The following is a 13,813-nucleotide window of genomic DNA, read 5'->3' as shown; positions in this document are numbered from 1 at the left end:
AAGAGGAGGTAATAACCTCTTAATAATAACTTAAAGTTGTTAAGTCACCAGGACCAGATGTGATGCACCCAAGGAAACTGCAAGATGTGAGTTGAAATTGCGGAGGCACCGGCCATAATTTTTCAGACTTCCTTAGACTCAGAGTTAATTCCTGAGGACTGGAGATTGCAAACTTTACACTCTTGATCAAAAAAGGGTGTAAAGACAAGCCCAGCAACTACAGACCAGTCGGTTTAGCTTTGCTGGTGGGAAAGCTTCTTGAAACAATAATTCTGGACAAAGTTAATCACCTCATGGACAAATGCAGGTTGATTAAGGAAAGCCAGCATGGATTACTTAAAGGAAAATCATGTTTAACTAACTTGATGGAGTTTCTTGAAGAGGTAACATACGGGGTTCATGAGGGCAATGCTGTTGCTATGGTGCACATGGACTTCAAAAGGTGTTTGTTTAAGTACTGCATAACAGATTTGTGAGAAAAGTTAAAGCTCATGTAATAAAAGGGACAGGAGCAACATGACTACGGAATTGGCTGCATAACGGGAAACAGAGGCAGTGTTTAATGGATATTTTTTGCGCTGGAGGAAGGTTTGTAATGGAGTTCCACAGGGCTTGGTAATGGGACACTTGCTTTTCCTGACATATATTAATGACATAGGCCTTGGTGTAAAGGCAACATATCAAAATCTGTGGATAATACAAAACTCAGAAGCATCATGAACTGTGACGAGGATATTATAGAACTTCAAAAGTTCATAGACATAGGTGGAATGGGCGGAGAGGTGGCAGCTGAAGTTAAATCCAGGGAAATGTGAGACGATAAGTTGTGGTAGGAAAAGACATTATAAATTAGGTGGCATAACTCTAAAGGGAGTACAGATGCAGAGGGACCTGGGTGTATACGTGCCTAAGCCATTGTGGCAGGGCAGGTTGAGAGAATGGTTAATAAACGAGATGGTATCCTGGATTTTATGAATGGGGCACAGAGTACAAGAGCAAAGAGGTTATGTTGAGTTTGTATAAGACACTAGTTAGACCTCAGCTGGATTATTGCTTACAGTTGTCGGCACTGAAATTTAGGAAGGATGTGAAGGCATTGGAGAGGGTATAGACGAGGTTTACGAGAATGTTTACAGGGTTGAGAAACTTGAGTTATGAAGATAGATTGTAGAAGTTAGCACTGTAGTGTGAGAGAAAAGATGCTCAGGGGAGATTTGATAGAGGTATTCAGAATTATGAGAGGTCTGGATAGATTCTGTAGGGAGAAACTGTTCTCACTCGTGAAAGGATCAAGAATGAGAGGGCACAGATTTAAAGAAGTTATTCAAAGAAGCAAAAGTGATATGTGGAGAAACTTCTTATGCAGCATTGCAATTAAAGATTTGAATTCTATGGGTACCCGCATGGGCCCCAGCTATGCCTGTCTCTTTATGGGGTATGTGGAACATTCCTTGTTCCAGTCCTACTCCGGCCCCCTCACACAACTCTTTCTCCGGTACATCGATGATTACTTCGGTGCTGCTTCATGCTCTCGTCGGGACCTGGAAAAATTTACTAATTTTGCTTCCAATCTCCACCCCTCCATCATTTTCACATGGTCCATCTCTGACACTTCCCTTCCCTTCCTTGACCTCTCTGTCTCAATTTCTGGTGATAGACTGTCCATCAATATCCATTACAAGCCTACCGATTCCCACAGCTACCTCGACTTCAGCTCCTCACGCCCCGCTTCCTGTAAGAACTCCATCCCATTCTCTCAGTTCCTTCGCCTCTGTCGCATCTGTTCTGATGATGCTACCTTCAAAAACAGCTCCTCTGACATGTCCTCCTTCTTCCTTAACCGAGGTTTCCACCCACGGTCATTGACAGGGTCCTCAACCGTGTCCGGCCCATCTCCCACCCATCCGCCCTCACGCCTTCTTCTCCCTCCCAGAAACATGATAGGGTCCCCCTTGTCCTCACTGATCACCCCACCAGCCTCCACATTCAAAGGATCATCCTCCACCATTTCTGCCAACTCCAGCATGATGCCACCACCACAACACATCTTCCCTTCACCCCCCCTGGCGGCATTCCATAGGGATCATTCCCTCCGTGACACCCTGGTCCACTCTTCCATCATCCCCTACTCCTCAACCCCCACCTACGGCACCTCCCCATGCATACGCAAAATATGCAACACCTGCCCCTTCACTTCCTCTCTCCTCGCCATCCAAGGGCCCAAACACTCCTTTCAAGTGAAGCAGCATTTCACTTGCATTTCCCCTAACTTAGTCTACTGCATTCGTTGCTCCCAATGCGGTTTCCTCTACATTGAGAGACCAAACGCAGACTGGGTGACCGCTTTGCAGAACACCTTCGGTCTGTCCGCAAGAATGACCCAGACCTACCTGTCGCTTGCTATTTTAACACTCCACCCTGCTTTCTTGCCCACATGTCTGTCCTTGGCTTGCTGCATTGTTCCAGTGAAGCTCAACGCAAACGGGAGGAACAGCACCTCATCTTCCGACTAGGCACTTTACAGCCTTCCGGACTGAATATTGAGTTCAACAACTTTAGATCTTGAACTCCCTCCTCCATCCCCACCCCCTTTCCGTTTCTTCCCCCTCCCTTCTGTTTTTTCCAATAATTTATATAGATTTTTCTTTTCCCACCTATTTCCATTATTTTTAAATCTATACCTTTTATGCCCTTTTAGTCTTATTTCACCTCACCCCCACTAGAGCTATATGTACCTTGCGTGTCCTGCTATCCATTCTTAATTAGCACATTCTTTTAGATAATATCACCACCTTCAACACCTCTTTATTCTTTTGTCTGTGACATCTTTTGGTTATCTGCTCCTATCACTGCTTGCTTGTCCCTACAACAGCGCCCCCCCCCACCCCTTAAACCAGCTTATATTTCACCCCTCTCCTATTTTTACTTAGTTCTGTTGAAGGGTCATGAGGACTCAAAACGTCAACTTTGTTCTTCTCTGCCGATGCTGCCAGACCTGCTGAGTTTTTCCAGGTATTTCTGTTTTTGTTTTGGATTTCCAGCATCCGCAGTTTTTTGTTTTTATCTTGGAATTCACAGGTTGAGAGTGTGGCAGAGACAGATTCAACTGAAGCATTCAGGAAACAATTAGACTGTTATCTGAAAAGGGAGGATGTACCGGGCAAGGTGGGGGAATGGAACTAGGTGAGTTTCTCTTTCGGACAGCCAGTGCAGACACGATGGGCCAAATGGCTTCCTTCTGCGTCATACCAATTCTGTGATGTGGTAAAAATTGTTGGTTAATCCTGACAGTCAATCTCTATCTCTATGTCTGTCAGAGACCAATAGACCATTGTTCTCCCAGTTTACATTCTAACAAAAAGTTCCAAATGTTTGTAACACCGTGATCTTGTTGTGTGGAGAATAACAGTCTTCTCTGTCAATCTTGTGCAGAAGGGCTGATGTAGGCAGAACAAGTTGCTCTGCAAGATACAGTCCGTGTGAGAGTGATTAGGATATGATTGTGTCATAGTTCAGTGAGACCTGATCGCTTACTGAGCGAGTGAGCCTGTATAAATGTAACTCAGGTAAACACTGCTTGTCACAGTTCAGTGAGATCTGATCACTTACTGAGTGAGCAAGTCTGTGTCAATGTAATTCAGTTAAACACAGCTTGTGTCATAGTTCAGTGAGATCTGATCACTCACTGAGTGAGCCTGCATAAATTTGTGATTTTCTGCTAACATAGGGATTGCAAAATAAGAATGACTAATATCCAACTCCTACCATCTGCATCCTGCAATAATGGAGCTGTTGGCCAATGCTTGGTAATGAATCTGTTTCAGTAAGTCTGTCACACATTCGCACAAATTTGTTCTGCTATGCTCTATATTTTAACATGAATTAGCAGGAAGTTTTACCTCTATGAGCTTGGGTTGTGGACTGGAATGTCTTCACTCTTCCAGGTTAATCTTATCCAGAAGTGCTACTCTGGAAAGAAGGACTTGGTCTGTAAGATACAGTCACTGTGAGAGTGAAAATGGAACATTTTTATATCAAAGTTCAGTGACATCTGATCATTTACTGAGTGTGTCAGTCTGTGGAAATGTAACTGAAATAATCACAGCTCCTGCTGATGATTCTCTGGCTACAATGAGGTCGATAAAGAAATCAGGAGCGTGCAGTCCCACCCATCTGGACACCAGCGGAGAGGCATTGGAGGGGGATGGTTTGGTCAATGGTGTTGAAGACTGTGGACAGGCCAAGAAGGACTGTGGGGGAGAGTTTACCTTTGTCACTTTCACATCGGATGTAATTTGTGACTTTGAGAAGAGCTGTTTCGATACTCTAGCAGGGGATTGAAATTTGGAGTTCCAGGAAAGATGGGCATGGATTTGGGAGGTGACAAGAATTTGGGAGAGGAAAGGGTGGAGAGAGATGGGGAGATAGTTTTCATGGACATTGGGGTTAAGTGTTAGTTTTATTGAAGAGGGTGCGATGATGGCAGATTTGAAGGAGAGGGACAGCCCTTCAAAGGAACTAACTTGTGTTTGAGATATTCGTTTAACACAAAGCTGATTAATTTAATTTTTATTCAGAATAATAACCTGAATGACAGGGCTGGAGTTTATTAACATCAGCAGAAAGAGACCCATGGCTCAGTCCTGGATGTGATGAACAGCAAAATCCGATCGCTGTAGTTACATATGAACTCGCTGGTGTTTCAGCAGGTTAGCTGACTTGAGTGAATCCCTTCCCACACTCGGAGTAGGTGAACAGTCTCTCCCCAGTGTGAACTCGCTGGGGCGTCAGCAGGTGGGATGACTCAGTGAATCCCTTCCCGCACGTGGTGCAGGTGAAGTGCCTCTCCCCTGTGTGAGTGTGCTTGTGTGTCAGCAGATGGGATGACTGAGTGAATCCCTTCCCACACTCAGGGCAGGTGAATGGCCTCTCCCCAGTGTGAGTTCGCTGGTGTAGAATGAGTTGAGATGATCGCCTGAACCCAGTTCCACAGTGAGAGCACCTGAAAGGTCTCTCGTCAGTGTGAACAAGTTGATGGGACATCAGTTCCCCGGAACTTTTAAAGCACTTCCTGCGCACTGGGCATTTAAAAGGTCTCTCATCAGTGTGAATTCGTTGATGTGTCTGTAGGTGGGATGACTGATTAAATCTCTTCCCACACTCAGAGCAGCTGAACAAGTTCTCCCCAGTGTGAACTCACTGGTGTCTCACAAAGTTGTTTGAATGGGTGAATCTTTTCCTACACTCGGAGCAGCTGAATGGCCTCCCCTCAGTGTGAGTTTGTTCATGTCTCAGCAGGCTGGATAACTGAGTGAATCCCTTCCCACACTCCATACAGGTGAATGGCCTCTCCCCTGTGTGAGTGTGCTGGTGTATGGTGAGTTCAGATAAACGCCTGAACCCAGTCCCACAGTGAGAGCACCTGAACAGTCTCTCATCAGTGTGGGCAGGCTGGTGCACCAGCAGGTTGGATGAGTCAGTGAATCCCCTCCCACACTTGGAGCAGGTGAACGGCTCTTCCCCAGTGTGAACCCGCTGGTGCATCACCAATCTGGATGGCTGAGTGAATCCTTTCCCACACTTGGAGCAAGTGAACGGTCTCTCACTTGTGTGAGCTCTCTGGTGCCTCAGCAGATTGGATGAATTAATGAATCCCTTCCCACACTCTGAGCAGGTGAACAGCCTCTTCCTGGTGTGACTGCCCCAATGAGTTTCCAGCTGAACTGTTCCAGTGAATCACTTCCTACAATCTGCACATTTCCATGGCTTCTCCCCATTTTGACTGCATTTATATTTTGATGGGTCTGATGATCGGCTGAAGCCTCGTCCACACACAGAACATGTGTACGGTTTCTCCCCACTGTGAACAGTGCTTTTTCCTTCCATGTTCATAAACCGATGATATTCAGATCTCAATAATTTGGGTGACTCTTATCAGATCCTGTTGTGATGTTTGGTTTGAGTTTTCCGACTGCAAATCCTCCCCTTCTAATCCCCTGTGAAATTGATTTAAAACAGGAAAAAGGGAGTGAGAAAGAACCCACAGAAACACAAAGACAGGATGACATCTCCTCAGGGGCGCAGGTTTCTGCCCTGGGTCTTCATAGGACTGAAAAGAACCAGAGACCTTTGGACATAGGGGGCAGGACGTGCCACGAGGTAGCAGGATTCGGGAAGCAGGATTTGCTTCCTTTTCTTTCTTTCTCTGTCGCCGCTCTGCCTCATCAATAAGACATTGGGACTCAAAGGGTATTGCAACTTGATGAACAAATTGTCTCCATTCTGAACAATGGGAAACAAGCTCCTCCCAATCATTCAAAGCACTGCCCCCAATAAAGATGGCGGCCGATAATGGGGCCCGATCTCTGGGGCATCCGTCGCATCTGTTCTGATGACACTACCTTCAAAAACAGCTCCTTTGACATGTCCTCCTTCTTCCTTAACCGAGGTTTTCCACCCACGGTCGTTGACAGGACCCTCAACCGTGTCCGGCCCATCTCCTGCGCATCCGCCCTCACGCCTTCTCCTCCCTCCCAGAAACATGATAGGGTCCCCCTTGTCCTCACTTATCACCCCACCAGCCTCCGTATTCAAAGAATCATCCTCCACCATTTCCGCCAACTCCAGCATGATGCCAACACCAAACACATCTTCCCTTCACCCCCCCTGGCGGCATTCCGTAGGGATTGTTCCCTCCGGGACACCCTGGTCCACTCCTCCATCACCCCCTACTCCTCAATCCCCACCTATGGCACCTCCCCATGCCCACGCAGAAGATGCAACACCTGCCCCTTCACTTCCTCTCTCCTCACCGTCCAAGGGCCCAAACACTCCTTTCAAGTGAAGCAGCATTTCACTTGCATTTCCCCTAACTTAGTCTACTGCATTCGTTGCTCCCAATGCGGTCTCCTCTACATTGGAGAGACCAAACGCAAACTGGGCGACCGCTTTGCAGAACACCTGCGGTCTGTCCGCAAGAAAGACCCAAACCTCCCTGTCGCTTGCCATTTTAACACTCCACCCTGCTCTCTTGCCCACATGTCTGTCCTTGGCTTGCTGCATTGTTCCAGTGAAGCCCAACGCAAACTGGAGGAACAGCACCTCATGTTCCGACTAGGCACTTTACAGCTTTCCGGGCTGAATATTGAATTCAACAACTTTAGATCTTAAACTCCACCCCCCCATCCCCACCCCGTTTCTTCCCCCTCCCTTTTTTTTTCAATAACGTATATAGATTCTTCTTTTCCCACCTATTTCCATTATTTTTAAATCTACAACCAATACTCTGTCAGTCTTTCCACCCCACCCCCACTAGAGCTGTACCTTGAGTGTCCTGCCAGCCATTCTTAATTAGCACTTTTCTTAGATAATATCACCACCTTCAACACCTCTTTGATCCTTTTGTCTGTGACATCTTTTGATTATCTGCTCCTATCACTGTTTGCTTGTCCCTACAACCACCCACCCCCCAACTTCTCTCCCCCCGCCCCCACCTTAAACCAGCTTATATTTCACCCCTCTCCCAACTATACTCAGTTCTGCTGAAGGGTCATGTGGACCCGAAACGTCAACTCTTCTTCTCCGCCGATGCTGCCAGACCTGCTGAGTTTTTCCAGGTAATTCTGTTTTTGTTTTGGATTTCCAGCATCCGCAGTAACTTTTTGTTTTTATCTTTGGGGGTTGCGGCCCCCGCTCCGTGCAAGCGGGCGACCGCAAAGTTCAGTTTTGGGGTTTTCTGATTGGACAACAAGTTTACCAATCCGCTCCACCCACGCGCCCAATCGATCGCTCCCTCCGCCCAACTATTCTCTTCCTTACCGATTACGGGTCCGAGAAGAAGCATCTCTCCGTCTCCATTACTCACACTGCGCATGCTTCACTCCCAGCCCGGTCCCGCCCCTCATTCACTCCGATTGGTTGAGGACCAGCCGTTCCCATTCGGTCCTCCTTTCCCACCCCCTCTTCCTATTGGTCCAGAGCTGCCGTCAATCAGCCGGGCATTGTGACGGTTTCAGATGGTGAGAGCGGCCACAGACTCAGCCTGACTTGCTGATTCTTGGCAGCATTTTCTGTTTGGGAATTAGAGCTAGAGATGGATTTAAAAAGGGAGGCAGAGAAAACAGGGAATTATAGACCAGTCAGCCTGACGTCAGTAGTGGGGAAAATTCTAGAGTCCATTATAAAAGATTTAATAGCTGAACACGTGGAAAACAGTGGCAGAATCGGACAGAGTCAGCATGGATTTACGAAAGGGAAATCATGCTTGACAAATCGACTGGAATTTTTCGAAGATGTAACGAGTAGAGTTGATGAGGGGGAGCCAGTGGATGTGGTTTATTTGGACTTTCAGAAGGCTTTCAACAAAGTCCCACATAAGAGATTGGCGTGTAAAATTAAAGCGCATGGGATTGGGGATGGTGCATTGAGATGGATAGAAAACTGGTTGGCAGACAGGAAACAAAGAGTAGGAATAAACGGGTCTTTTTCCGAATGGCAGGCTGTGACTAGTGGGGTACTGCAGGGATTGGTGCTGGGACCCCAGTTATTCACAATATATACGAATGATTTAGATGAGGGAATTAAATGCAATATCTCCAAATTTGCAGATGACACAAAGCTGGGTGGGAGGGTGAGCTGTGAGGAGGATGCAGAGATGCTTCATTGTGATTTGGACAAGCTGAGTGAGTGGGCAAATGTATGGCAGATGCAATATAATGTGGATAAATGTGAGGTTATCCATTTTGGTTATCCAAAAACAGGAAGGCAGATAATTATCTGAATGGCTCTAAATTGAGAGAGGGGAATGTGCAACGAGACCTGGGTGTCCTTGTACACCAGTCGCCGAAGGTAAGCATGCAGGTGCAGCAGGCGGTAAAGAAGGCAAATGGTATGTTGGCCATCATAGCCAGAGGATTCGAGAACAGGGATGTCTTGCTGCAATTGTACAAGGCCTTGGTGAGACCACACCTGGAATATTGTGTGCAGTTTTGGTCTCCTCATCTGAGGAAGGATGTACTTGCTATAGAGGGAGTGCAGCAAAGGTTTACCTCACTGATTCCTGGGATGGCGAGACTGACATATGAGGAGAGATTGAGTCTGTTAGGATTATATTTGCTGGAGTTCAGAAGAATGAGGGGGGATCTCATGGAAACCTATAAAATTCTAACAGGACTAGACAGGGCACTTGCAGGAAGGATGTTCCCAATGCTGGGGGAGTCCAGAACCAGGGGTCACAGTCCGAGGATATGGGGTAGACCATTTAGGACTGAGATGAGGAGAAATTTCTTCACCCAGAGAGTGGTGAGCCTGTGGAGTTCGTTACCACAGAAAGTAGTTGAGGCCAAAACATTGTATGTTTTCAAGGGGTTAGAAATAGCTCTTGGGGCAAAAGGGATCAAAGGGTGTGGGGAGAAAGCGGGAGCAGGCTATTGAGTTGGATGATCAGCCATGATCATAATGAATGGTGGAGCAGGCTCAAAGGGCCGAATGGCCTCCTCCTGCTCCTAGTTTCTATGTCAGTTCCCCTCTGTCCAGGGGGGATTCACACTCATTTCCCTAGTTCACTGATTATCACGTTTACTTTACATGAGAAAGTCCCCGGTTCAATCCCGGCTGGAAGCTTTGTGTTTACAATTGTTACTGAGGAGCAATTAACAATGAGTTTAGTTTCATGTCGAATAGGGGGACAGTTATTGTCTCATTCTTTAAAAGTCCCTTCTTCACCTTTAAACAGGGAACGATAATTCAGAGAAAAATGATCCACTGTGACCCTGAAACAAGATACAGTCGATGCTGGAAATCCGACCTCAAAACAGAAAACGTTGGAAACACTCAGCAGTTCAAACAGATTCTGTGGAGAGGGAACCAACGTGAATGTTTCAGGTCGGTGATCTATCAACCAAACTGGTAGGACTTAAAGATAGGGGCACCGTGTCGGGAGACGGGGGCCGCGTGTCGGGACGGGGCATGTATACTGTACACATTGTTCACCTTCATAATTCACAACACTATTCCTGATGTTCATGAGTTGTCTCATTTTCTTTCCCATTCACTCCATTTGCTGAAATAATGGACTTGCTGCCACCTCGAACAAAACTGTTTTCACCACTAAGGTTCCGCTGGTATTGAATAGTCTCCATGACATCATCGCACTGGGACTGGATGACATCATCGCACTGGGACTGGATGACATCATAAGAGTCCTTTGTTTCTTAATGACCCACATCCATAACAAGAGGAAATATTAATAAACCTGAGCACATTATCTAGGCTGACACTCCAGGGTGACATTGAGGGACTGCTGCACTGTCAGAGACAGCATCCTTCAGATGGAACTTGTGGAGGCTCTGGTCACAATCTTCCAATCCTCCTTATATAGTAGTGATGTCAAAGGACTGACGGATTGTAAATGTTACGCCCCTGTTCAAAAACACAGCAATTCCAGGACAATCAGCTTCACATCAGTGGTGGGGAAAGGTTGGAGCCAATAATCCAGGACAAAATCAACTTGGACTTGGAAAATTTTGGGTTATTACTTCCAACATTTTCTGTTTTTAATACCGATACTTCTCTGGATCCCAAGGTGAAAAGAGGCTCTCTGGGACATGTGGGGAGCTGGGAGTTGTCCATGAGGATAACCAGTGGTATGAGAACTGAAAGAACCTAGAGTGAGAAAGGTGAAAAGATCCAAAAATGGAGCAGTCGGTAACAGGACAGCAATTAGTCTCCTCTTATCCTGGAGAAATCAAGGACTCGACATACTGTGTGCTTGAAACAAAGCTGATTTATTTAACAGACATCAAGATGTTAAACTCCAGCCCAGTTACAGGGATTATTAACATCAGGAGAAATAAACCCCAACTGTCAGAATGAACATGGTTCAGTTCTGGATGTGATTAACATGACAGTAAAAGCCGAATCGAGCATATTAAGGGGAACAGAGGGTAAATAGAAATTATTTCCACTGCTTAGGCAGTCTAGGAATAGGTGGGATAGTCTAAAAATTAGGACCAGACCCTTCAGGAGTGTAATTACATCTGATACATGACACAGAAAGAGGCCATTCGGCCCAGCCAGTCCATGCTGGTCTTTAAGCTCCATCAGAGCCTCCACCTATCATTCCTCATCAAAATGTATCATTGGAACCATCTATTCCCTTCTCTTGTGCTTGCCTAGCTTCCTCTTAAATAATATTAGATGTCATTCCACGATTATACAACACCTACTCAACAATCCTGACTGTGCTGAGAATTACAGAACAACCAATTTAAGATTATCAGTCAGTTTCACACTGTGGCTCACTTACACATGCTAGAAACTACATATATTTACACACAGGGCCCTGTCCTTTGCACAAATAAATGAACACATCCATGTATTGCACTCTTTTCAACTAAACAAAAGCTTTACGATTCACTTTAACCACTCCCAGTGGTAGCAAGTTCCACTTTCTCAACACCCTTTGGGTAAAGAAGTTTCTTCTGAATTCTCGATTTGATTTCTTGGTGACTATCCAATATTTATGGTCTCTAGTTATGCTCTTCCCCACTCTCTCTCTATTCGCTCGATCAAAACCTCTCAGATACTGAATTGTAGAGTTCGTGCCAAAGATCAATTTGGGATTGAAGTAAAAGATCAGAATTTTGTTGTAGACTAATTTCTGACGAGAGTTCCTGAATTATGGGGAAAAGTCAGAGACAGCGGTTCTTAAAGGGACACTGCAGCCCCGAGAACACAATCAGCTATAGGTCCAGAATATTAAACTTCAGACCTGTTACAGGGATTATTAACATCAGCAGAACCAAAACACAACTGTCAGAAGGAATATGGTTCAGCCCTGGATGTGATTAACAGCAGCAACAACAGAATCCAACCCCTGCAGTCACTTGTGAATTCACTGGTGTCTGAGCAGGTGGGATGACCAAGTGAATCCCTTCCTGCACTTGGATCAGATGAACGGCCTCTCCCCAGTGTGAACTCGCTGGTGTCTCAGCAGGTTGGATGACTGAGTGAATCCCTTCCCACACGCAGAGCAGGTGAATGGCCTCTCTCCTGTGTGAATTCGTTGGTGTTCACTAAGGTGGAATGAAGACCTGAATCTCTTTCCACAGGAAGTACAGTGGAACGGTCTCTCCTCAGTGTGAATTCGCTGGTGTGTCAGCAGGTTGGATGATTGAGTAAATTTCCTCCCACATTCGGAGCAGGTGAATGGCCTCTCCCCAGTGTGAACTCGCTGGTGTGTCAGTAGGTTGGATGACTTAATGAATCCCTTCCCACACTCGGAGCAGGTGAAGGGCCTCTCCCCAGTGTGAACTCGCTGGTGTACTTTGAAGTTGAAAGAAGATCTGAATCTCTTTCCACAGGAAGTACAGCTGAATGGCCTCTCCTCAGTGTGAACTCGCTGGTGCTTCAGCAGGTCAGAGGACACAGTGAATCCTTTCCCACATACTGTGCAGATGAAATGCCTCTCTCCGGTGTGAACTTGCTGGTGTGTCAGCAAATTTGATGACTGAGTGAATCCCTTCCCACACTTAGAGCAGGTGAATGGTCTCTCTCCAGTGTGAACTCGCTGGTGTTTCAGCAGGGTGGATAACTGAGTAAATCCCTTCCCACAATTGGAGCAGGTGAATGGTCTTTCCCCTGTGTGAACTCGCTGGTGTGTCAACAGGTTTGATGACTGAGTGAATCCCTTCCCACACTTGGAGCAGGTGATTGGTCTCTCTCCAGTGTGAACTCGCTGGTGTGTCAGCACGTGGGATAACCGATTGAATCCCTTTCCACACTCGGAGCAGGTGAATGGTCTCTCTTCGGTGTGTATCTGTTGGTGTGTCTGCAGGTTGGATAACTGAGTGAATCCCTTCCCACACTCGGAGCAGGTGAACGGCCTTTCCCCAGTGTGACTGCGTCGATGGTTTTCCAGTCGGGATGGACGATTGAATCCTTTCCCACAGTCCCCACATTTCCACGGTTTCTCCATGGTGCCTGTGTCCCTCTGTCTCTCCAGGTTTGATGATCAGTTGGAGCCTCATCCACACACAGAACAAATGTCTGCTTTCTCCCCGCTCTGAATGGTGCAATGATTCTTCAGGTTGTGTAACTGGTTAAAGCTCTTTCCACAGTCAGTTCACTGGAACACTCTGATTCGGGTGTGTCTGTGCTTCGGTGCTTTTCCAGTCACACTGATGTTTGAAATCTTTTCCCACAGACAGAACAGACGAACATTTCCTCTTCCACAGTCAAAGATCCATGATATTCAGGTCCTGATGAATGGAGTGACTCTGTCAGATCTTGATGTGATGTTTGGTTTGAGTTTCCTGTGTGTAAATGATCTCCCTCTTGAAACCCTGTAAAAGGAGTTTACAAAAACCATCATGGCAAGTACAGGATAGAAATTCAAAACAGACAATGCGAGTTTCTTTTGGACATTCTTTCCCCAAACATATGGTCCAATCATACTGAAAGAAGCCCAAATCAGCAAATAATTCCCAACAAAAGCAAAGGGAACCTTCCTAACTAAATCACAATGTTTTTTCCAGTGTCTATGAGGCACTCTGTACCCTGAGGTGCCCACCGGCTGTGGGAGGTATCAAGCGTACTGGTGGACACTGCACATTCCCTCATCGGGGACACCCAGGCACGGACAAGACCACGATGAGAGGGTTGCAGCCAATGTGACCAGACCCATGTGTGTCACCCATCCTGGATCTGCAAATTCCTCTCTTAACCAGGCCCATGAAGAATTACACCCCACCATCACACTGGCCAAAGATTAGGAGCGTGGGGCTGAAGTGTCACCAAAAGTTGAGGATGAGCC

The 13,813-nt window shown here is 46.4% G+C and overlaps 3 protein-coding genes across 3 annotated transcripts in view; 1 reads left to right on the top strand and 2 right to left on the bottom strand.

Moving 5' to 3' along the window:
• LOC144697988 (uncharacterized) overlaps positions 1-13,813 on the bottom strand; it is a 298,820-nt gene that overhangs the window by 64,963 nt on the left and 220,044 nt on the right. The gene's annotated exons all lie outside the window — the stretch shown is intronic.
• LOC144697558 (uncharacterized) overlaps positions 1-13,813 on the top strand; it is a 69,393-nt gene that overhangs the window by 32,851 nt on the left and 22,729 nt on the right. The window lies entirely within an intron of this gene.
• Positions 10,771-13,813, bottom strand: part of LOC144697554 (uncharacterized) — a 33,843-nt gene continuing 30,800 nt past the window's right edge. The window contains 1 exon segment of the mRNA XM_078569602.1: positions 10,771-12,939. Coding sequence (XP_078425728.1) covers positions 11,948-12,939 — 992 coding nt within the window. The 3' untranslated portion in view covers positions 10,771-11,947.

This window comes from Cetorhinus maximus, chromosome 23 (genome assembly GCF_964194155.1).
Source record: "Cetorhinus maximus chromosome 23, sCetMax3.hap1.1, whole genome shotgun sequence".
NCBI classification, from domain to species: domain Eukaryota; kingdom Metazoa; phylum Chordata; class Chondrichthyes; order Lamniformes; family Cetorhinidae; genus Cetorhinus; species Cetorhinus maximus.
Note: the sequence above shows the minus strand (reverse complement) of the source record. Positions and strands in the feature narration are given on the sequence as shown.